The 25,270-nt window shown below is 38.7% G+C and overlaps 1 protein-coding gene across 1 annotated transcript; it reads left to right on the top strand.

The window, feature by feature from the left end:
- The first annotated feature begins 17,688 nt into the window (after window positions 1-17,688).
- On the top strand, window positions 17,689-18,813 carry OXGR1 (oxoglutarate receptor 1). Its single transcript, XM_039837476.1, has one exon. It carries the CDS (start codon window positions 17,701-17,703, stop codon window positions 18,712-18,714), a length of 1,014 nt encoding a protein of 337 aa, XP_039693410.1. The 5' UTR covers window positions 17,689-17,700; the 3' UTR covers window positions 18,715-18,813.
- The last annotated feature ends 6,457 nt before the right edge of the window (window positions 18,814-25,270 follow it).

The raw sequence follows: 25,270 nt of genomic DNA, 5'->3' as shown, positions 1-25,270 counted from the left end.
ACTAGACTGTGAGCTTATTTCAGATAGGCATGAAATCTTAGACACTGCTATTCACACTGCTTGGCATGGTTTTGGGCACTTGCTGGTAATGCCTGACTTTCCAAGCCCTTAACAGTTTCCTTTATAGAATATTATGATATGTGCATTTTTAAAACTTGACAAACCTTCCCACACTTTGAGGTAGACAAGGAGGTATTTTCATCTCTAATTTACTATTGAAAAAACAGAAGACTCCAGAATTAAAAAACTTGTCTAACCCTTCCAGTTAAAAATATAAGAACCAAACTGTGAATTATGGTTGTTGTAATGTCCAACTCAGTGGCTGCCTTGTCCTTGTCTTCAGGACATTTTTTAGAAGGCTCCCTCTTAATATCTGTGGCCTGTTTTGGTTGATTGATGAGCTTACAAGTCATGGAAAATTCTGGGTGCCTGGAGACTCAGCCCTGCCAGCTGACACTCAGTTACGGGCACAATGCCTCTGGCACCCTGCTACAACTGAGGCTAGGTCACAGAGAGAGAATGATGGCGAGAGCAGAGGCAGGTCCAAACTAGTCTCTGTTTATCCCTACACACATGTGTGGCTGAGGTCAGCACACAAGGACAAGGAGGGGAAGGATGGTTGATATCACTTGGATCTCAGAGCCCAGCACACTGTGCCCCGAATGCAACATACTAGCTCTCATTCCTTGCTTTCAAGAAAATGGCAGAGGGGTGAGAATTTGTTCTCTAAGACCTCTACTCTCACACAGAGAAAGGTGTGGCTGAAATGCAGCTCACTAGAGAAACATGTGCAGATGGCCCCACAGTTATTTCCATGAATACACAACAACTTCATTCTCTGAAATAAGTTAAAGAAGCTAGGAGTGCTTGGCAATGCCCTGTTATGTCTGAGGAGAACAGATTATTTACAAAGTCCTAGTATCCTCCTTGTCTCCAATAACTTAATAAGAGAAAAGCTTCAAGTGTACATAGAGACAGCTTTTAAAAATGTCAGTTACAAACAAATAACTTGTTATCTCAGTCCTTGGAAGAGGGAAAACAAGTTACTGCTTTCTTCTCTCTCTCTCTCTCTCTCTCTCTCTTCCTATCTCTCTCTCTCCCTGTATGCACGTGCACACATGCGTGTGAGTCTATGTGTGTACACAGTGTTGCAGAATGACTACATGGCTCCTTTTGGGCAAATTTGTGAAGGTCTTTCTTTTGTCTTTCAAGGCACAATTATGTTATGGAGAGAGGGCCACCCACTGAAAGCTGCTAATAAATTACACATGTACAAATGCCATGTCCAAAAGACATGATCGCTCAAAACTCTGAGCTCGAATGACCCAAATGAATAAAAGGTGGTGGCTCTGCACCTGAGACTCAATGAGTTGAGAAGCTTATCGTGTGTTTAGTCACTCAGAGATAATCCAGGTTCATCCATAGTTTATAAAACTATTTTGTGGCAAAACAAACAAACAGACAAAAACCCCAGAAAACCAGAAGTGATAGAAACCATCCTGATGAACTCAATCAAACAACAACAGATTTTGATGTTTCTTGTGGTCTACAAACACAAGAAATAATAACTTCCCAACTGACACTTCTGAAAATGTTCTTGACTGTGATAACTTTTCCAGGGTGAACCTGAGTCAGTCAAACAAGTGATTTCCTAATTCAAGGCCAAGTCTGACTTTATGGGCATGGAACTTATGGAGTAGCTTAAATGTTCCTCATTTAGCTTAATGTTCTGCCATTGCTGTCTTGAAAATCTTAATAGTGTTGCCTCTGAGCTTGTGTTTTGTAAGTGAAATATGATGGAACAATGGAACAAGTATATGAAGAGAGGAGTCACATGCACTATGCATGTCCACTGCCATTCCTTGGAGCCCTATTTACAAAAATGCATTCATGACACTCAATAAGCAAAGAATGCTGGTAGACCCATGAGGCATGGGGAAGTTCAGCAAGTCAAAGCAAATACAATGAAGCGTTTGGTCTGTGACTGGGTAAGAGGGGGCGTTGACAGTCCCTGTAAGCTGTGCTTTCTATTTGAATCAGAACTTGCTTTGGACCCAGAAAGAAGGCAATGGTACTCTAATAACCACTAATGGGCAAGAAACCCTATCATATTATTTTTCACTATGTTACTTCCCTGAAATAAGCCAATGACTTATATTGGAAATGATGACATGGAAAGAAAGGAAATGGTAGGGTAGCCCATAGTTAATTTTCTTTCAATCTTTCATTACTCATCAATAAGATGAAAATAGAGTTCACAGAATGTGTGTATATAAAAAAGCAGAATACAAACAGCTGAATTATTTTGCGTGTGTTTCTACTGTTAGGGTAACACATGCATGTAAGGGCTTTAAAACATGGCTTATACAAATTTGAGGATGCTTCCTATGAGTTAAGTGCTCTTATATTAGTTTTTAAAACTGGCTTTGTACTGTATAAAGAAGAATGGTAATTTTTGTGCTGATCGTTTAAAACATTAATTCTTCTCTATTTAGAATGGCATTAAATAGCAAACAAACAAACAAGAAACACCCTGGCAAATCAAGAGAGACAGAAAAAAAAAGCTTATATTTTAAACCTTTAAAGACATTCGTCTCCTGCTGTTTAAACAAGGATCCCCGTATTTCATTTTGTAACGGACCCTGTAAATTAGATAGCTAGCTCTGCTCAAGGCCTACTATGTGCACAGGTCCATTGTATAAAAAGAGACTGTGTTAAGTGTCTACTACTGGTGACAATGTCAGGAAAGAATACTATCCAAGCGCTCAGCCTTTGAAGGGCAAGTGACTAAAACCACTGGGTGCAGATATTATGAACACCAGGCTTCCTGAGAGCTGCCCTTTTATCATAATTGGCCAGCGGGACTGCTTTTAAGGAGAAGAGTCTCCTAACACTTGCTTCCATCCTTGCACACTCTCACACCCCTGCTCTCCGCCCACACGGGCCTCACTGTGATGTGACCACAGAGACCACAGAAAAAGCAGTTTTGAAAGCAGTTCTGAGAGAAAGGAGTGACGATATTTCTTTTTTAAAATAAATATATAATAAAATAACAAAATATGGATGTGTCTCTTCAAAGAATATCACTTGGGGGTTTTGGCAGCCTATTTGCCCCTAGTTAAAAATAAAGTAAAACAGAACGCTCAGCTATAAGGATTCAAAGGATCTCTGAAGCCGCAGGACCAGTGATCAGCATGTTTTGACATGGAGAGAAGGGCGAGGGAGGTCTGGAAAGGCCAGGAATAAATCACCTTTGAAGATGGAGTAGAGATGAGTGAGTCATCTGTTCTCAAAGTATAGATTAATCACACGGAGCATACAGTGTCTCTTCAATTGTCACAGGGCAGTTGTTAAGAATTTCACAAAAGTCTGGATACAGTTAAACACACAATCGGGATTAAAGCAGGATTTACAATGAAAGAGGGTTTAATTTTTTTTTTTTTCAATCTAAAGAAATATCAATCTGGTATAATTAGGAAAGAAAGAAGAAAAAACAGCTTAACGATTTTAACTAATAATCATACATCGAGCACAAAGCAGAAAAGGGAAGACTCCTGAGGAGTGTCTATAAAAAGTCAAAGAAAGAAATAGCTGTTATATTAAAATTACTTGTGTTTTTATTTTTTCTAAATGTGAGCGCTAAGACAAGCCACTCTAAGATTAAACACGATGCTATCTTTACATCTTAGATGCATCACATTCCATTTCAATCTCCTCTTATTCACACCAACTCCTCCACACACAGAGCCTGTCCATCACAGAGATGAACTTGTCTGGCTTATTATTCAAAAAACCCAGGCTAGTTAAAAACTATTTGGGGTTTCTTACTCAAATCAGATTTCAACTGTGATTTTTCAGAGGTTAATAGGTTTGTACAATGGTCTGTTGGGTCAACAGGGCCCTAGAAAAAAATAATCATGAAAGCAATTCAAAAGGTCAAAAGGAAGACATTGAAAATGTTATAATAAAAAAATTGCAGAGCCTGTTATGTGTTTTTCTGAGTTATTTTAATTCAAACTCAGAAGCATGACAAAGAAAATAAGGCGATGTTACTCAATGTGGTTGTTGAAAGGGAAAAGTGACATAAGACACTAGCAGGGTAGGCAAACAAATTTCAACAGCTCATCACAGCCAAATGTTCTCTAAAGAGTCTAATGAAAGAGGAGAAATTCTAACAGAGGTAGAAAGGTAAAAGGAATCTCAGTAACAATGTTTTTTAAAAAAAATGTTAGATGAAGGTAATGCAATTAGCATTGGCTGCTATAGAAAACGCAAGCAAAACACCGAAGAATTTGAATCTCTGAACTTCCATCAGACTGTAAGAGAGATTAATGTTCTGTTCACATGGCAAATAGAACATGGATACAGAAGTTGAGAACGATGCTGCAATGATTTTCTCTGTTTGCTTACAAGTTAACCATCCTGTGCTTGTCATTAATAATACTGTTGGGGCTCATGAGTGGCATAGGTTGCGTTTTGGTACCTTGACAAAGGAGGAGGTGTGGATGTAGTTTTACATGGTGAGTGTCTGAATGTGTGCCTGCTGGGAGATATGGTCTTTCTTGGTCCTACAGGTAAAGGCAAAGATGATGTTCGTGTGATATGGTAAAGTTTCCCTTAAGCTGGCAAGAGACTTGGCACTGACCCCTAAATTTATTTGTCCCCCCCTGCCTCCAAAAAAAAGCAAGAAAATTGCTTACGGAACCATGTGATCCTGGTCCAAAGTTCTTTTTATAGTTTCAAAGGCCAAAGAAGAAAATGAGGAAATAAAATCTTAAACGCAAAAGTAAACACCAGAAGATGAAGACCTGAACAAATAACCCCAAAAAAATACATAATAAATTTAACTTGACATATAAATTACATAATATGGAAGACTAAATCTTTAAGATAACAACAACAACTTGGTTACTTTGTTCAAATAGCTTCCTAAGATGTCCTTTTCTCTTAGTAGAAACTTGCTGATAAAATATTTAAATGAAAAGCCTGCCCAACAGAAAAACTAGTGGACAATAAGGTAATAAACACATTTGAGTTAGCTTTCATTACACTTTCTTGCCCAAACACTTCTAATGGCTCCTCATTGCCTATGTAATTAGATACAGATTCTCATCAAAACCTGTATTAGTTATCTATCACTACATAACAAATTACCACAAACTTTGTGGCTTAAAACAACACACATTTATTACCTTTCAGTTTTCGTAAGTCCAAGGTTAGAAGTACTAGCACGACTTGGCTGGTCCGTTGCTCACTGTCTCAACAGACTGCAATGAAGCTGTTGGCCAGGGTTGGGTTCCCATCAGAGGCTCAGTGTGGAAGGATCTGCTACTAATCTTCCTTGGGTTTTGGCAGAAACAGTTTTCTTGTAGGCTGCAGGAATCATAATTCATGATTCATGGCAGCTTGCTTCCTCAGAGCCAGGATTAGAGAGAGGAAATTTAGTCTCCCCACAATATAACTCTCATTCTACTTTTTAGGACTTACCTATTCCCACTGCTCTTCTAGATGTACTTTTGTTTTTTTAATATTCCAGGAAAACTGGACCTCATGCTATTACCTGAATACTTCCTTCAATTCTAAGCCTCCATATTTTTACATAAACTGATGCCTTTTCCTTAAATTTCCTCTTGAAAACATCTAACTTTCTCTAAATGCTACCCAACATTCATCTCAAATGTGTGCTATATTCCTTTTTGAGATGTAAGGTTTTGCTAATACCACCCATGACAATCATCAATCCTGACATCTATTTTTGGTTCATTTCAGAGGAATCAGGTTTAAGAAGCACTGGCTGCTGCCCAAAAGGTACATCTCAAAAGATCACTGATCCATGGATGGAACCCCAGACTCCAGACCAGTTCCTAACTTCATTTCTCCTTTCCTTTACTTTGATTTTGCAGGCTTGTTTTGTTTTCCCATTACAGCCCTACATCACTTCCTCAGCTTCATGTAGATACCTGACTGTCCAGATTGCGATTGGTTTTCCAAATACTTCTGCTCTAAGTTAGAGCTGCCCTCGCTTGCTATGAAGTGCCCTCCATTCAATCTTCTTCTCCCCATTGAAATGCTTGGTTCTCATCCCCAGCTGGTCCCTTTATTCAGGAATTGCTTTACTTTAGAGTATGAGAATCACCAATAAAACTCATTATATGCAACCCTCTGGGCCTCACCCCCAAAGTGTGTATCAGTACACCTGGTGTGGGCCCCACAAATTTACTTTTTTTCCAAGCACCATGGGAGTTTCTCATACAACTAATCCAGGATCACACCCTGAGAAACAAGGTTATACCTATTCACTCCACTTTCTAATTTCAAACCTTCCTCAGATTTCTCCATATTGCTTCTTCACTCTTGTCTCAATCTCAACAGATGATTTAGCTCAGTGGTTCTCAAGCTTTTCTTTATATTATAATCACCAGGGGATCTTATAAAAATCTCAATTCCCAACCCACTTCTTTTGAAGTTAATTATTTTTTAATCAAACTATAAACACATACAGTTAAAATGCACACATTTTAAGTGTACAATTCAATGAGTTTTGACAAAAGTCAAAATAACCAACACCCTAATCAAGATATATCATCTTAATAACCAACACCCTAATCAAGATATAGGACATTTACATCAACCTAGAAAGTTTCTTCTTGCTCATTGTGTAAACCCTCCTTCCCTTCCAGAATCAATCACTATTTTAATTTTTATCTCCATTGATTTTTTTTTTCTTTTGCGTTATCTCAATGGAAACAAGATGGACTCATAGAAAATTAGTTTCTTTGTTTCTGGCTTCTTTTGCTCAATATAACGTTTTTGATATTCGTCCGTGGCTGTCATCTTAGTCTTTCAAAATTCTGAAGTATTTACAATGCGTAGTCAAGTTTGAGAATCAAAATTTGTCCTAATCATTTTCAAGTTTGTAGAGTGTGCTAACCTGGAGAGCATTAAAAAGTATCAATATTCATGCCCACCTTCACAGTTTCTGATTTAATTGGTCTGGGGTGAGAGCCAAGAATTGGTATTTTTGAAAGCTCCCCAATTGATTTTAATATTCTGCCAGTATTTAGAACCTCTGGATTAGCATCAGAGATAATGGAATTCCATCTCAAGTTCATGCAAATCTTCCCCCATCCTTCTTTCCTATCTCAGAGGAACTGGTAGCCTTTCTCCTTTACATTTGTGCTCCTGACCTAATAATAGCTACTATTTTATGAATGTTTACTGTGTGCTAATGACTTTCTATATATTATCTCATTTAGGTCTTATAATAATCATGTTATCCCAGTTTGAAAAACAAACAAAATAATATTTAAAGATAGAAGTTGTACAGCTTGTGGAAGAAGGAGTCAGGATTCAAACACCTATTTACTATTTGCTAAGTCATACCTCCGACTATTATCATGTCTCTTGTCTATTAGTTACCCTTCTTCAATTTTTTCTTCTCCATTGGCTTTTTTATTTCCATCGATCTATAATAATGCTTAGGTTTTCTCTATCCTAAAAAATAATAAAAACTTTTCTTTAAACATGTCAGCATTCAAGCTACATCCTTCTTACTTTCTTCCCATCACTCGCAACCACTGTAACTTCCCATTTTACTCTTCCACCCAGTGCACAAACTAGCTTCAGCCCCTACCACGTGACTGAAATGGTTCTCTGATCACCAATGATTTCCTAATTGCCCCATTCAGTCTTTCAGCTTAATTTTCATTCTGTTAAATTCTTGACCACTCTTTCCCCATGTTCTTTTTTATATGCTCAACTGATTGGACAGAGGCCAGTGGGAGACAGCTTGGTCTCAACTTGAAACTAAAATCTCAAAGAATTTAGCATTAATTAAGGTCAAATGAGGAATTCGATTTATGGTTATAGCAATGACTGCCTAACAACAATAGGCAATTATTATTGCCTACTATGTACCCATTTAAGGTACTGTGTAAGATCCAAAATGGATCTCTCTTGAGGTGTAGACAATCCTGTTGGTTAGGCAAGACTAAAGTTTGTAAAACTAATAGTTTGTAAAGCTATTAAACAGTTTAAAAATGAATTAATGCTGGATCGTGTGGTACAGACTATAAGTACAACAGGTATTCAAAAGAGAAAAAAGTATTTCTGGGCAAAGATACTAATAGAGTAGTTAGTATTTAATTAAGTCTTATAATATATTAAAGTCTTATCTTTATGAATACTCATAAAGTAGTTAGTACGGTCAGAAAGATGGGATAGAGAGGATGGTCCAAGCAGGAGACCCTGTACCAGCAGAGGCAAAAAGCTCAACTTGATGATGGCTTTCTCTATCCTCTGGCTTTTCTACACTCCTTTTACCACATTTCCTTTAGTCTCCAGTCTCCATTTCTCCCTTCTTCTATTGCTCACCAGAGTTCTTATAGAACTCTTCCTGAGCAGACTGGCAAGCCCCTCCTTGGTTGTGGCCACCAGTCTAGCTCTATTAACTGCCTGGGTCTTTATCTACTTCTCAAAGACCCTAACCATCTCCCAGATTATCCTGGGATTGGATCTAAGGATAGACAGTCTAGTCAGTCTCTTTCCCAACAGTTCTCTAAATTCCTTAGAAAAGCTCACTTTTAAAGAAGTATCCACAGCACCACATCATTTTAATAATATTTAAAAACCATTAAATGATGTTTACATAGCACCACAGCAGGTGACTCACCTTGGCACAGCAATATCATACGTACTTTGCTAAGAAACTGAGCTTTAGATTTCTTGTAAGTTTTCACAACTAAAACCACTTTAATCTGGAATGGACTTTAGAAAGTGTCTTATCCAATCTCCACTTTTCCTAGATGGAGAACTGGAAAGGTAATTTCCTTTCCTAGCTAATCGAGTTGCTTTCTGAACACTAAAATTCAAGTCTCAAACTTTGGAGACTCTCCCCATTATGCTATAATGCCTTCCTCCTCACTTTAAAAATATTGTAAGAATCTGGAAGGTATCGCAATAGTTGAATTTGTTGCCTAGTAGAGTATAGATTTTAATTTTTTTTTGCTTCATTTAAACAATACATCTTCACTGAGAAAACAATTTTAGAAAACAAGTTATCCATTTTTTTTTTTTTTAATTCAAGACAATTTATCTTATGAGACTACTGCTATCATACCAAGACATATCATTATTGTGGTCAAAGTCACAAAAAAAAAGTCTGAAAAGGTCATATATGGTATTTCAAATATACGTTTTATTATTATTTAGGTTTGGTGAGGCTAACACAACAGGAGATGATCACCATTGAAAAGATTGTTATACTCAGGGATCCCAAGAGGAGAGGCATGCCACACCACAGGGGGCCACTGGGAAAACGCCAGGGTTGGTCACGAGGTAGAAGGAGGGAGGGAACTGTGGTGAGAGGCTTTACTGTGCTTTCTGTGAGAAGGAACAGGTGAGGCAGGGAAGTCAGGCTTGGGATCAGCTAGTTTGAATAATTTCAGCGGGCTCTGGAATAGGGGCTGCCCTTGGATGTGTAATTAGGGCAGAAAGATGGTGGCCCAGAGTGTGAGAGCTAAATAAAGGAGGTGGTTAGGGATATGGGCTCTGCAATGGTTGCTTTGCATTTGAAAGTACACTCTCTGGTGAGTTTACCATCTCTAGGAATTGGCTAACTACAGGAAGGGCTTTCCTGGGTCACTACATGTCAAAGCACCAGAATACAGAAAATAATAGACATGGTTAATACGAATGGTCAGGAATGCTGAGATATGATAACCAGGGAAAAGAAAAATAGAATGGTCCACATTGTCACCAATGATTCGTTCCTTTCTCACTCAACTCTAAGAACTAAGTAGCTCTAATGTTACTATTTCTTCTTCTCCCTGCCAACCCCCAACTCAATAATTAATAGCTCTTTGGAAAAGCTTCTTGGATCTGCCTTCTTTGCAGAGTTTCACAGGGCTTTCTGGAGCAGGAGGCTTTAAGATGTCAGTGCTTTCTAATTAGAGAAATTCTGAGTATCCAGATTACCCTGGAAATGTGCCCCTTTGCCTGCTTCAAAGGAGCAGTTGCAGCACATTGCAGGTGGCACCTGTGCTGCTCAAATAGCTGTGAATTTTAAGTGCTGGAATTCTGTTCTATTGGGTGCTCATTTTAAAGAAGAAAGTATATTTCTGAATCTGGGCAAGAGACCAATTTTAAATGGAAGTTGAATTTTATCTTTATGTAAGTCTGATTTAGGATTATTAAAAGACAACTTCGAGGTCCTAAATTTGAAGCTTAAAACATAGTCTAAATTAGCAATATTATTTTCAAATGCAAGTTGTTTTAAAGATATATAAATTATATTATTCTCTTATTCAGAGATGTTTAAGATCTATATTGGTTAGTATTTTATTTTATTTTTTCCTGTAAGTGACTACTTTATAGGTGAAGATTTTGAGTTCTAGTAAGTAGATAAATGATAAAATATAAAAAAGACAATTAGCTCATAAAAATCATCTTGTTGGTGAGCCATTTAGAATGTTGGAATACAGCACATTGCTTCTGGTAAAGCAATGGCTTCAATCAAGTGGCCCAGCCACCCTCAGCACAGAGGAGTAAGAGCAGAGGGCTAGAGTACTAGTCTTACCCAGGCCTCTCTGGCCATGTCCTCAGGCTTGTCACATGGACTGCTCTAATTTTCAGTGTCCTCTTTTTTAAAGTGAGATCATAGGACTGGATTTTTTAAAAATAAGATTTTAAAAATTGTGGTGAAATACACACAAAAATCTACCATCTTAACAATTTTTAAAAAGTGCACAGTTGAGTGGCATTAAGTCTATTCACAATGTTGTGCTGTGATCACCACTATCATCCACAGAACTCTTTTCATTTTGTAAAACTGAAACTCTGTACCCATTAACAAACACTTCCCATTCCATCTACTTCCAGCCCCTGGCAACCATCATGCTGCCTTCTGTCTCTATTAATTTGACTACTGTATATGTACTGCATATAGGTGAAACCACACCATACTTGTCCTTTTGTGACTGGCTTATTTCACTTAACATGATGTCCTTGAGGTTCATCCATGTTGTAATATGTGTCAGAATTTCCTTCCTTTTTAAAGCTGAATGATATTCCACTATACGTATATACCAGTTTGTTTATCCATTCATCTACTTATGGACATTTGGGTTGCTTCCACATTTTGGCTATTGTGAATAATCTATGAACATGGTGTACAAATATCTCTTTGAGTCCCTGTTTTCAATTTTTTTTCCTTTTTTTTTTTTCTGGTTGTTGGGGCCTGAAATTGCTGTATCATATGGTAATTCTATTTTTAATTTTTTTGAGGAATCATCTTACTATTTTCCATAGTGGTTACACCATCTTACATTGTCAGGATTGAATATTCTAAAATGTTCCTTTCGCGTCTAAAATTCTAGAAACCAATATTTGTTTTTAAATAATCTCTTTAAGTCATTTCCTTTTTACTTGGAAATCTTGATCATCAGAAAAATGCTCAAATGTCTTTCACCCCAGAAGGCCTTTACTGATTTCTTTTTCTCTTTCACTTGGATTGTGTTCACTTACAGCACCTTCATTTACCAGGATCAAACCCTATTCGCTTTTTAAATTAATTGGGTTTTTTTTTTCCGAGGACATATGCTCTGGGAAGGCAGAGATTATGTCTTATTCTTTATCTCTTCAGTGCCTGATACGTGATAGTCAAGCAGCAAAGGTCTGGTGAGTGAAAGTGTGGACCGATTGGAATAAAATAGGGTCAAACAATTCCAAAGGACAAATTGAGGCAGTGATTTAAAAGAATGAAATTGTAGAATAATTTTTCTCTGAATGCAAAATGTTTCCTGGGAGAGCCTGGGATGCAAATAATAAAGATAAGCATAATAATAAAAAATACCTAATATAGTGCTGCCCTAACCATCAGCTAGGAAGGATCTTCTCACTGGGCTCTGGGATAACTGGTTTAAGAATCTTGCTCTGGCTCGCTGGCATGACCAGAGGATACACTGGTTGCTTTAAATCCCATCAACAGGGCAGTGCAGAAGGGAAATTTAATGCCCATCCACAGGAAAAGGATAGAAAGGGCTTTCTCCATGCACCCCACTGGGCAATACAAAAACTTGTTTTTGATATTGGAAGGGATCCTATAGTTCAATGATTGGGAATCCTGTTCTCTTGGACGATGTAGCTGAGTTTCGGAGAAGGATAGAGGCTGTTCCCACGTCATAAGGCAAGAGGGCTGAATCCTAGATCTGGAGATGAAGACAGCTCTTCCCACAGTTGGGAACTATTTTTAAACCACCTTGCTGAGCAATGGAGGACAGGCTCATAAGTGGATACAGTGAAAAGACACTTCAGTGGACATCTCTAATTTAGAGGGCCAGAATTTAAGTCGTTCCATTTCATGCTAAATTAAAGGTCTTGAACTGTGGGCAAGCAGGTGATATTTCTGGACCCAGACAACAGGACTGCAGTCTTCCTGGGGCGAAAGCCCTCCTCCTAGGCTGTTTATGCACCTCTGCAAATACTCTCTTTCGCTCCAAACAGGCATAGAGGATGTTCAGCAGTCCCCGGGAGTGAAGCTGCTGTGTCCCTGGGTGGCCTGGAAAGCGGCAGAGGGAGGATGCTGTCCATTGTCTGCTGGGGCGGGACCTGAGCGCTCACCTGCCTCGGAGGGGTGGGCGGGGCAGGAGCTACGCGCTGGCCTCAGCTGAGACCATCCTGCCACCAGGGTGCAGCCGCGCTCCGACAGCCACTCGGGGCTCACAGCGGCCGCGCCAGGGTGCCAGGTGAGTCGAGGTTGGGGAGCCGGATTCTGCGGGCCTGAGGGAGCTGGTTGTGGGGATCTGCGCTTATCTGGGACCGGGAGTAGGAAGGCGAGGGGCGCCCGAGCCTGAGGGAAAAGAGAACCCCGGGGCACGTTTCTGCGGCAGGATAGGGTTGGGGGGGTGGCCAGAGCAGGGGCCCCCAAATTCTTCTCTTGGAGGCAGCAGGAGCACCCCACATCCTGGCAGGGGCAGGGGTGCATTTTGGAAAAATAAAACCCTAGGATGGCCTGAGATTTGTCTCAGGGAGACCTGGAAAAGTTCTGGATTATCGATCTCATCTCCTGTCTTTTTCACGACAAAACTTGGGGTCTTTGGGGGACTTTGGCGACAAACAGTTCATCTCCTACCTCTATCGATTCTGCCCCCCCGGATGCGTTCTTGGTTCACACGTGTAGTTCTAGGCTTTATGGTGTTGGCAATGCCCGAGGATACTGGCCACAACCCCTAAAACAAGCAGACCAGCAAAACTTCTTCTTTTGAAATGCCTTTCTTTTGTCTTGTTTTGTGCTATAGATTAAGCAAACTAGTTTCCAATTGTCTTTAAACCTCTAAATTGTATGTACCATTTTTGTGTCCATAGGTGCATTTTTCTGTGAAGAGCTTCCCTGGTTTTATTTGGTTCTCCAGAGATCAAACAGCTAACGAAAATCAAAGCTTTGGGCCTAAAGGTCTTTCAGGATGCCTGAGTTGCAGATCCTCATTTGAAAGCTGGGATTCAGGGAAGAGCTGGGTGGAGGGATTCCTTCAGGCTTAAGGGAATACAACATTCATCCACGTCATACATTTTTCTGCGTTAAGAATTGGTCTGTTTCCCACTAGTAGGAAATCAAAGTAGTTTACAAATATGTGGAGGAGGAAACCAAGATGAATCTTTGTGAATGAAAGGTCTATCTAAGTTTCTTCTTGGTAACCAAATGTGACCCCAGCTGCGGAGTCTCCCAGAACGCTGAAGGAAGGTGATAGGTGAAGCGTTCCACGTTTATGTCTCCCTGGTCCACCCGCAGCTGGGAAAGGAGGAGAGAATGGAGATTAACTCAGCTTTGGAGGGCACCAGAGAAACCCGAGGGTGTCTGTGGTAGGTGGGGAGCTGCAGTGGGGGGAGGCTGTTAGATATGGAGTTTACTACAAAATTAGCAGATACCCTAAAAAATCATTTTAACATTAATCCTGCTTTACTTGTTCCTACCAAATGGGCAAGAATGCTCTATGGATGTGATGTAATATATGCTGCCACTTGATTAGATACCATTTCTGGTCCTGCCTTCTTTATCCACATAATGGCATTAGGATAGCGGTCCTCAAGCTGGGTGTCCCCAAAACATTAATATCTTGGAATTAGTCTCAAACAATCACAGTCTCATCCCTTCTACAGAGAAAAAAAAAATCGAAGATTAAAATTGTATTTTTCCTTTATAAAATTTTCCCAAATCTTTGGTGCTTGCTTTTATTTGTGTGGCATCTAGTTTAGTTCAAAATTATATATCTGGTTATGTTGAAACTTAATAGATCATTATTTCTGATTTATATAGAGCCCATCAGTTCCAGGTGATCTGTAATCTCCCTTTGTTTGAGATCCACTGTTGTAGCAAAGAGTAGGGAATACGCCACATTAATTTTTAATGTCCTTTGAATGAAAATGATTTCTTTTTGGACATCTGGTGCTCTGGGCAGTAGCAGTGAATTGCACAGGACCCTGGGACTACCAGAGAAAGAGGCTACTTCATTCTGCTTGGCTCACAGCCTAGAACAGTTTTTGTCTGCTGTTCTTAACTTTGCACATATTTTGTAAACTCAAACCATTTTTTTGGTGAGATTTATGGGAGGGGGGTTAAATTTTTTAGTTAGCCCCTCCTCCCTTGCAGTTGGTCAATCAACTTCATTAAATCCCAAGCCGAACTGTTGTTTTTCAAAACAATAAGTTGGTTGTTTCTACCTACAACCTGTCTTTTCCTGATAAGGTTATTGTTTAAAGTGGCCCCATAACATGGCAAGGCAATGGCAGAAATTAATTTTGCACTTTACTTTAAAAGTCATTAAAGAACCAAACTTTTTAAAATAATAGTTGCTGCTTCACTAACCCTTCAGCACAAGATAAATTTTGCTGATGTTCCTCATTGTTCTTGTAGGTATACAGCATATATTTATTGAGCACCTTCTGTGTGTGGGGCCTCTGGGGTACAATGTGACTTCATGTTTCTGCTTTCAAGGAGCTGACAGACATGCAGTGTGGATTTAAATCTTGACTTTCTAAAAATTGACTTCAGGCAGTGCTGCTTCATGGACTGCCTAACCATGATCATTTTCTTTAGGTTCAAATTATTGCCTCCTATCTGTCCATGAGCCCATGTAAGGTGTTGGCCAAGGGAAAAACCGCTCTCCACTGCGGTTTCCTGGCTTCACAGCATCCTTGCTGGCCAACAGCACCTGACTCCTTTCCCCTCTACTGCTGCATAGGTGATAGTTCTAGGAATAGCATTGCCAGTGAGAGACAAGAAGAGAAACATTCACTTTTAATAGGTAATACATGGCCCCAGGGAGCACTGGCCTCCCCTAACAGCTGCCCAGTGGCAAGTTTTGCATCTCTGTGTCATTCTTTTTCCAATTTATTCAGAATAAAGTAATAAATGTTTAAATGCATTTTGATCTGCACCCTAAGTGAGATCTGGAAGAGTATAGTATATTCAAGATGAATCAACAGAGAAATCTACTAATTTCAAATTTAAGTTGGGCCAGTATGAAATATACCTCTGTAGTATGCTGAGAAAAGCTTGATAGTGTAGATTTTAGTACCAAGTAATAGTAGTAATGGTGGCAGACACTGATACAGCACTTACTGTTTGCCAGGCACCCTTCAAAACACTTTATTTATATTAATTCATTTAATCCTCTCTCAACCCAAAGTGGTGGATTCTGGTATTATGGACATTTTAGTCTTAGATCACACAATTTAGGAGTTTGATTTATTGAGCTCTTCCAGAATAAAGTCTAATTCGTCTTTGCTATTATAGGGCACTTATTTGCCTTTTGTCTACTTGTGAGAGGCAGTTCAGCTCTGCAGACAGACTACCCCGTCCTGTATCTTGGTTTAGTACTAATATCTGTGTGACCTTAAGCAGATCACTGCCTTCTCTGTGTTTCAGTTTCTTCATCTGTAAAATGGGGATGATCACAGCACTACCTCACCGGGTTGCTGTGAGAATTAAATGAGTTTATACATATAAGACACGTAGAAGAGTGCTTTGTACACAGGAGGTACCATTTTATTATTAGTGATTTTTTCCCTTTCCAGCTTCATCTCCCAGTGCCCCCAATATAGTAGCCGTATTCTGCTACTTTGAGCTCCCCTTGATCCCTTCAATTCTGTCATATCTGGGTGCCTTTGCATATGCTATTTTCTTTGCCTGGAATGCCTTTCTCATCCTGTTGCTAGTGTCAGCTTATACGTTCCTTGGTACATGACCTTCCTTTAGTGCCCTCTACTAGTCTCCAAGTAGCTGTTCCCTCCCTTCTTCGTGATCTCAGCAGCCTTGTACCATTCATCTATCAAAGGACTTGGTTATTAACAACCACCTAACATTTACTGAGCACTTATTATGTGCCCAATTGTGTTCCAAGTGTTTTTCTTGCCTTGTTTTTTAGTATATTGACAGCCCCATGAGGTACAGTTATATTTTGTTAAAATTATTTTCATGTCCATTTTCCCCAGTAGACTGCAATAGTGGTTTGTACATCTGTGTGTGTTATTCATTTTATATCCCTAGGACCTGGCGGAGTGCCTAATTAATACACAGTGGGCATTCCATAAATGTGTAAGTGGATGCATTTTACCAAAGGCTATTTACATTCGAATAATAAGTTAATTGTTAGTAATTCTTTTATATGATCTTCATGCTTTTCTCATTGCAGAAATCCACTCTCAAAGTTTTAGAAAACACTGATAAGCGAGAAGAAGGAAATTTAAATCCCACTCCTCCCAGCCCTGGAGAGCTTAAACGACTTGTTTAAGGACAACTACTCTTTGGCTAAACTGAGAATCAAGGTCAGGCTGTCTGTCTGGTGATAGAGCGCAAGCTCTTAAAGCGGCTCCTCCTCCCCCTGCAGCCCCCAGTCCCCGGAACGAATTATGTTAGCAATTAAAATGGGTTGGAAGAGCTGACATTTAAAATTAAATCTACCGTATATACATATCATGTTGCAGTGCATGAAATCTACGTTTTAAATTTTTCCAGTGTTCAGTCTTTCAATGCCTTTGCACTTCCTGTTCCATCAATTATTTAGAGTAATACAGATTAACAGGCAGCCCAGTGAGGTAAGGTAGAAAGAGAATAACTTTTAACTCAGATGAGCTTGGGTTCTGATCTGAGCCATGCCACTAGGCCACTAGCAATGTTACCAGGGACAGGTTGCGTAACCTCCCTGTCTTCATTTCTTCTGTGAAACAGAGATAATAAGAAATACTTCTCAGCATTTTGTCAAGTTTAGAGGTAAAGTATGACACACTTGATTAATGATGGGTCTTCTTGTTGTTAAAATCTCTAATGGTGATACCCTATGGCTTGCCAAACAGCAACCTTGTCAAATTGTTTTCCACAGCTCTGCGTGGGTTTTTTCCCCCAATCTTTCATATTAATTCTCATGGTAATTTAACTTTTATATTAGTATTAGATGTCTTTAGTAACTCGCCTCACAGCCATTTTCTTAGAAATTCAATTTCTTCTCCACAGGATCTCTTTTGAGATTAAAGAGGAAAAAGTGGCAAATTTAGGATGTTAGAGCCATTTTCATTTAAAAGTGGATCATTGTTTTCATTACTCTAACATTAATGTTTTCTATTTTCTTTTATCAGGGAGTTGCTTCTGTCAATTCATATCGCCAAACTGAATTCTCTTGTTTTCTTGCAAGATGAAAGGAGACAACCATGAATGAGCCACTAGATGATTTTGCAAATGCATCTGATTTCCCTGATTATGCAGCTGCTTTTGGTAATTGCACTGATGAAAAAATCTCACTCAGGAGGCACTACCTCCCTGTTATTTACAGCATCATCTTCCTGGTGGGCTTTCCAGGGAATGCGGTGGCAATTTCCACTTACATTTTCAAAATGCGACCCTGGAAAAGCAGTACGGTCATTATGCTGAACCTGGCCTGCACAGACCTGCTGTATCTCACCAGCCTCCCTTTCCTGATTCACTACTACGCCAGTGGCGAGAACTGGATCTTCGGGGATTTCATGTGCAAGTTGATCCGCTTTGGCTTCCATTTCAACCTGTACAGCAGCATCCTCTTCCTCACCTGTTTCAGCATCTTCCGTTACTTTGTGATCAATCACCCGATGAGCTGCTTTTCCGTTCACAAAACTCGATGGGCCGTGGTGGCCTGTGCTGTGGTATGGATCGTTTCCCTGATGGCTGTCATTCCAATGAACTTCTTGATCTCATCAACCACCGAGACCAATCGTTCTGCCTGCCTTGACCTCACCAGTTCAGAAGACCTCATCACTCTCAAATGGTACAACGTAATTCTGACCACTACTACTTTCTGCCTTCCTCTGGTGATAGTGACACTTTGTTACACAATGATTATCTACACCCTAACCCAAGGTCCTCACACTCGCAGCTGTCTTAAGCAGAAAGCTAGAAGGCTAACCATTCTGCTACTTCTCGTGTTTTATATATGTTTTTTGCCCTTCCATATCTTGCGGGTCATTCGGATTGAATCTCGCCTGCTTTCCATCAGCTGCTCTACTGAGAATCAGATCTATGAAGCTTATATTGTTTCTAAACCATTAGCTGCCCTGAACACCTTTGGTAACCTATTACTGTATGTGGTGGTCAATGACAACTTCCAGCGGGCCATCTGTTCAATGGTGAGATGCAAAGCAAGTGGGGACCAGGAGCAAGCAAAGAAAATCGGTTACTCAAACAACCCTTGACATACTTCATTACTCAACCACAGAGGAAAGTCCGCTGATAATTTCCCTAGAAATTCAGAGAAGTCCAGAATATCTCCCTCAATGTACTCTCAGCAAATATTGTGTCTTCGAGTAATTCTGTGCCAAAGCCAAGGCAGAACTGCTAGGAGTTCTTTGCAACCTATTTATCGAGATCTTCCGTTGGGTAGATATAAGATTGGGATACTTGCAATCAGTAAAGGATTTAAATATAAAATTGGAACTATTGAAAAACTCAGGGCCACGTTGGAGAACACTTGCGCTAGGTCTCTCAGTAAGTTAGGGCCAAGATAGGAGAAAGCTAGTTTTTCACTCATAGTTTCATACTGCTTCATACTGAGACCTACTTGTATTAAACCCCTAGACTATTCAAGGCATTATTTCTATCTTTTTCAACATTCATTTTGTTTTGTTTTGTTTTACATTTCTCGTCATTAAACCTTTTTTTTTTTTTTCAAACTTTGCTTTGAGGTCATTAAACTATATTTTTCACTAGGCTTTATTCAGTTTTGTAGATTAAAGCAACCAGATCATACACTTGAGACAATTCGAAGATGTCAGTGAAAATAGATAAAATGAATACCTGTAAGATATTTGGGGTATTATGTTTTTGTTGTAGATCATTTTCAAAGTTGTTATTGAAATTATCAGGTTGTATTAGTAATTATCAACATGTCCTGGGGAAGGAGAGAACACTTTTGGGGAACAGAAATACTTTTAAATACTATGTATATATTGGGTATTAAATAAAATATAACGTAGTTTTGATTTCCATCTGTGGTGAAATATTGAAGGAAACACTAATTCTCTTTAGATACCTTTCTCTTTTGTGACTATCATGAAAATATGCCCTCTAGTGTAATAGCTAAAGCTATTTTTGAATTGTGTATGTGCATAATTATCACTAAGTGTAAATATTTGAGGAAATGCCTAGTCTGAATATTTAAAACCCTAGCAAACGTGTTGATATAATTAATAAACTAATTTAAAAATCATTGACTAGGCTGGTAGTATTTTTCTGTGAAAATGCAGCTTTGCCGCAATTATATTTACACGAAGCTTATGTTTTCCGTGTTTAGAGAACAAAAGTAATTTTAAGAATCAGTTATAGAATAAGGCTGGAATAGATGATTTGAGCAGAAGAAAGCATACCACAGGAGTGCTTAGTGGTTTTCATGTTCTTCTAAGACATTACATCTGACTTAGACTTAAGTGAGGATGTTCCTCAGAAACCTCTGCCAGGTGTGCCGGGGTTGGAGGTGCGGGGTGGGCAGGGGGGCGGACAGGAAAGCCAGTGGTTTCTGTACATGAACTTTTCTGCATGATGGTGCTCTCTCCACCCCATTACCTTCTGAGCCAACTTCTCCTGTGCCTTTCTGTAGCATATGGAATGCGCTATTTCACTAGAGGCCCTGGCTTGCCCATCCATGGGGGTGCCCAGCGTGGAGTAGCATTCAAAGGTCCACTTGGAAACTGGAAGCTGGGTAGCTCTCTTCTTCACTCTGTCTAATAGCCCAGCTCCTGGGCCATCACCAAAGTGTAGCCAGGTGAGCCTTTATACCACTGCTGTTTTTATTCTAGCCCTGGGCACAACCCCCTTTCCTTTCTCTCTCTTTCTCTATTGCTTTTTATTCCAAATATTTCACCCACCAGAGAAAAACCACTTTAATCTCCTTTATGTCTATTTCAACTTGTCTCTGTAGTTTCTTTTATCCCTTTTCTTCTTTCCACCAATCTACAGAACAATGAATCGTCTCTCTTTCTGATATTAATTCTTCTACTTTGTCTTTGGTCCTTATTCTGCTTTCTTAGGGACATCCTCCGACACTCGATCCTACTTTCTCAATTTTTTAAAAGCATTTCTATTGCCCTGGATAATTGACCTTAGCTTGAGACCATGTATAATTTTCCTTTATCCTCAAAATACCTTCCCTCGATTCAGCTGTTCTGTAATTCTCTCATCTGACGAGCACCCTGCAGTTATGGGTCAGGTTCAGACGACTGTCTGCCCTCCAGGGTTCTGCTGATAGAATATAATCGCAAAGATCCAAGCTAAATTGGATTCAAAGGGTAGGTTTTATTTTCCAAAGTAAGGAGTTCAGGGCTAATTGTGCTGGAAGATGCAGTTTGGAACTGAGGCCAAAAAAGAGATTGATGATACTTCTAAAGCTAGAATGGGACCCGAATGACCTTGCCTCATTCACCTAGTTGTAGGCAGAGAAAGTCTGAGAACAAAAGGCAGAGCTCTGACTGTCTGCCAGAGAGGGAGCTGTCTGGTCTGCTCTCCACATAAGGACTGGAAGCTCGTCAGGCTCACTGTATCCAGAAAAACCTGTTCAGAACTTTGGAGACACAGTAAACCCTCCACTTTGTTTTTAACTTTCAGCGAAATCTTCAAAAAGACACAAACTCAGAGAAAGTAGCAAAATGACCTCACATATCTATGCCTTAATTTCACCAACAATTAACATCCTACCATTCTAGTTTCATCTATCCCCTCCTATGATTTTTTTCTCTAGAATATTTAAAACCAAATACTAGAAAACTTAGTAATTTCACCTATAAATACTTCAATATCTATCTCAAAACACACGAAACAAAATAAATCTGTAATATTATTTAATATCTAATCTGTATTTTTATTCCCCTGGTTACTTCAAAAGTCTTTTTACAGTTGTTGTTGTTGTTGTTGTTGTTGTTGTTGTTTTTCAAACCAGGATCCAAACAAGGCCTATGCATTACACGTGGTCGATGTGTCTATTAAATTGCTTTTAATCTATTAGAGTTTTCTCTCCCTTTACTTATTACCTTTTATTTACTGAAGATGTCAAGTTGTTTTTTCTTGTGGAATGTTCCACAGTGTGGATTTGGCTGTTTGAATTCCATTTTATTGTTTCTTATGTTCTTCCATGCCTTTGCTGTAACTGAAAGGTAGAGCTAGATATTAGATTAGATGCAGATTTTTCCTTCCTCCCTTCCTTCCCTTCCTTCCTCCTTCCTTCCTTCCTTCCTTCTTCCTTCCTTCCTTCCTTCCTTCCTTCCTTCCTTACTTCTTCCTTCCTTCCTTCCCCTCTCCCTCCTTGTCTCCTTTTCTGTTTTCTTTTTCAGAATTGCTAATCCAGCTGAGGAGATGTGTAGTGTCTGACTACCCTTCATTTAGTAATCGAGCAGTGATTTCAGGATGTATGAGCCTGATCCTTCTATCAGCAACTTCTCCAATCTCCTTTGCCTTCATAGTTTACCAGTCAGTGCTTATTGTTTTCTTAATCTGCTAAGGTTTTCACAATTCTAGCATTTTTCTGCTTTTGTTAGTTATAGCTTTTCTGGAAAGATTTTTGATTCATTAACTATCCCCATTGATCGGATCTAGCTCCTCCTCCTCCTTTGGGAAAGCACAGGTAAGGGGTGAAAAGAGACATAGGAACTGGCTCTCCAGTCAGTGCTTCCTCCATGAGAGTGTAAGTGTTGATAGAATTTTCTTCAATATGGGCCAAATTTTTTGTTCTTTAACTCTTCACGATTAAGAGCCATGCCTACGATCCACAGGGTTGGAGCTGCACCATTGGGGAAAGAGGCCAACAGCAGAACTTGCCTTACCTACTTCTCTTCCAAACCTCCTTAGTGCCTTTGTATGTCCTCTTGGACTAGTGCAAATCATTTTGTTTTCCCCTCAGAAGGTTCTGAGAAGGGGTAAAACAAGATGTTAACAATTACAAGGCCATGTAGTACTTGAGGCCAAACATCACTTTCTGTTCTAATTTTATTCTTAAAATCTACCCAGCAACACTATTCAATATAATCTACCTACTATTATACAATCAGCGCAAATGATATCAAATGATACATGGCCAGCAATGTAAAAATGCCTGAGGGGTTGAGAGCCCCTCCCTTTACCAAGTTCCCAGAAAGAAATTAAATTGTAAAATGCTTGTATTTGATTTTTAAAAATTTCTATTTTCCTTTTAGCACTTTTGTCTAAATATTTTCTATTGATTTGTCTTTCATTAATCCTGCCTTATACTGTAAGCAATTTGCTATTAAACCTATCCATTGAATTCCTAATGTCAATATGATATTTTTTCATTTATAGAATGTATATTTGGTTCTCTTTATTAATTCTACCATTCAGTGAATTTCTTTGTCCCCTAATCTATTTTGTCTACTTTTTCCATATTTTCTAAATTGAATAATCATAGTTATTTAAAAGTCTTTAGCTGTCCATTTCAATATCTGGATTACCTTTGTTTCTGCTTCTATTGTCTGCCATTTTCCTCATATTTGTTGGCGACGTGATCTAGTCTTCTTGTATATCTATTAATTTTTGATCGATTGACAGAAGCTGCATATGAAAGAATAAGCCTTCCCTGAGGGTTTTTATTTCAGTTATTTTACTTTTTGATTACAAAATTTTCATTTAACTCCTCTTCTGAAATTTCCTCTTATTCACCAAATAAATTGTATTTTCTTTTAGCTCTTTAAATATATTTAACTTTCTGTTTTAATATCTTTGTCTATTAAATCCAGCATCCGGTTTGTGTTACTTTGCTCTGGATGCTATCACAGATTGCCACAAATTTATTGGCTTTAAATACTACAAACTTATTCTCTTTCAGAGGTCAGAAGTCTGAAATCACTAAGTTCAGCTTTTTGTGCATATTTCTCCACCCACCTAGCCCAGAATAGCCAGTTCTACAACTTTCTTTTTCATTCATGACCCACGTTGGGCACTGTGTCATGTAGGACTTGGATTACTACCCTTCCATGTCCCTGTGTTGTTTTTCTCCCCAGTGAGGTTATTAACTCCCCCAATGCATGGGCACATTTATTTGTGTTTCCAGCTCCTGGCAATATGCTAGGAGGTATGATATATAGAACAACAACAAAAATGAGCCTCTTTTAGAATGAGAAATACCTGCTTTTTAATCCCAATTCTTACTCGACCAATTTCTGCGTATGAAAAATTCATGCTTAAATTGAGTCTTTGTATTGCCTTTGATGACAAGGGAAAAGACTTCTGTTTCTAGTAACATGCTAGATTAAATTTACCACAAAACCTTTCAGTCGGAAACAATGAAAATGGCTAAATAAAATATTTTCATAAATACCTATAAAAATGTTCACTGAGCTGATAAGAAACCAAAGACTCCACAAAGGAAAAAAATAAATACAAAGGTAGGAAACTAGAAGTCAACAGGCAGCAAAAGCAGCAATTTTCCAAATTGCATCTGCAAAATCCTGGCACTCTTAAGTCTAAGTTTCAATACCTGTGTGAGGATGAATGGGTTGAGCATCCATCCTGAACAATATTAGTTAATGCCTTTTGCCCTGGTATAATTATTAATAGCACTCACTTTTATTCTTAAAAGTGTCCGTAATGATACGTGGTCATCTTAAATATGAGAGATAGGACATAATGTAGGGTACTCAAAAAGGTAGAGATTCTAATGGGAGATCCTTGCAAAACTCTGCACGTCAATGCGCTCTACTCTCCATGCTGGGGTGAATGATAAATAAGGCTATGAAGCAGAAGAGAACAGAATATAAAATAGCCTGCATTTACTTTGACATTAGATAGAAGGAAAATAAATTTTCCCCTGAGAAATCATAGTCAGCATCAAGCTCTCATGTAAATTTGTTGTTACCTGCATGTTAAAATTGAAGTTCAAGCGGAGAATTGAATTTAAAGTGATTTCCAGATGGGTAGTACCACCAGGCAACTGGCAGAAGCATATGCAAAACCTCTCTGAGGGAACACAATTTTAACCTGGGTCTCCAAAAATTCCTATTGGTAAAGTTTCCAAGGAAAACGAGAAACACATTTAAAAGGAACTCACAAGAAATGCCAACAAAAAGGCACAAAGGGCAAAATACCTCAGGACCTGAGGATAGAAGAATCAGATCATCCAAGATTTCATATGTGAGAAAGAACAGAGATTGATTGTAAAGTCAAATGTTTATTTTGTTTAAAAAATTAAGAGTCTTGAGAAGAAGAGTGTTGAACATGAGACTATAAAATGATTAAGCAAATTAAAGAAAACAGGATTCTATAAATAACAAATATAATAAATCGAAATAAACATTTTTAATGTATTGGTAAAACAGGAGATTAGATTTAGCAATAAGAGAATTAATGAATTGAAAGTGAGATTAAAAAACTATGTGGAATGCAACCCACAGAAACAAGAAAATGAAAAATATGAAAGAGTTAAATAGACCTAAAATAGAGGGTGAGAAGGTCCTAGGTATCTATGAGCAGATTTTCAGAAGATAAAGAAGAGAATGTGTGAGAAAACTAAAAATAGTTGGGTCTTTAGATTACAAGTGTTTATCGTATTAATAAAGAAGCAAACAAATGGATTATATAAAGGAAGGTTTTACATAGAATAGTGATAAAAATCTGTCATAAACCAAGGTTTATGATTAATACAATTCTGTTTACCTGTAACTATAAAGATAGATAACTAAATGTGAGTTAATCCAATTGAAGTCATGAAAGAAGAGGGAAAAAGAAAGTGAGATAAACAGAGGCCGTAAAATA

The sequence above is a fragment of the Pteropus medius genome, unplaced genomic scaffold, assembly GCF_902729225.1.
Source record: "Pteropus medius unplaced genomic scaffold, Ma_sr-lr_union100, whole genome shotgun sequence".
Taxonomy (NCBI): domain Eukaryota; kingdom Metazoa; phylum Chordata; class Mammalia; order Chiroptera; family Pteropodidae; genus Pteropus; species Pteropus medius.
The sequence above is the reverse complement of the archived record's forward strand: the minus strand, read 5'-3'. Positions and strand labels throughout refer to the sequence as shown.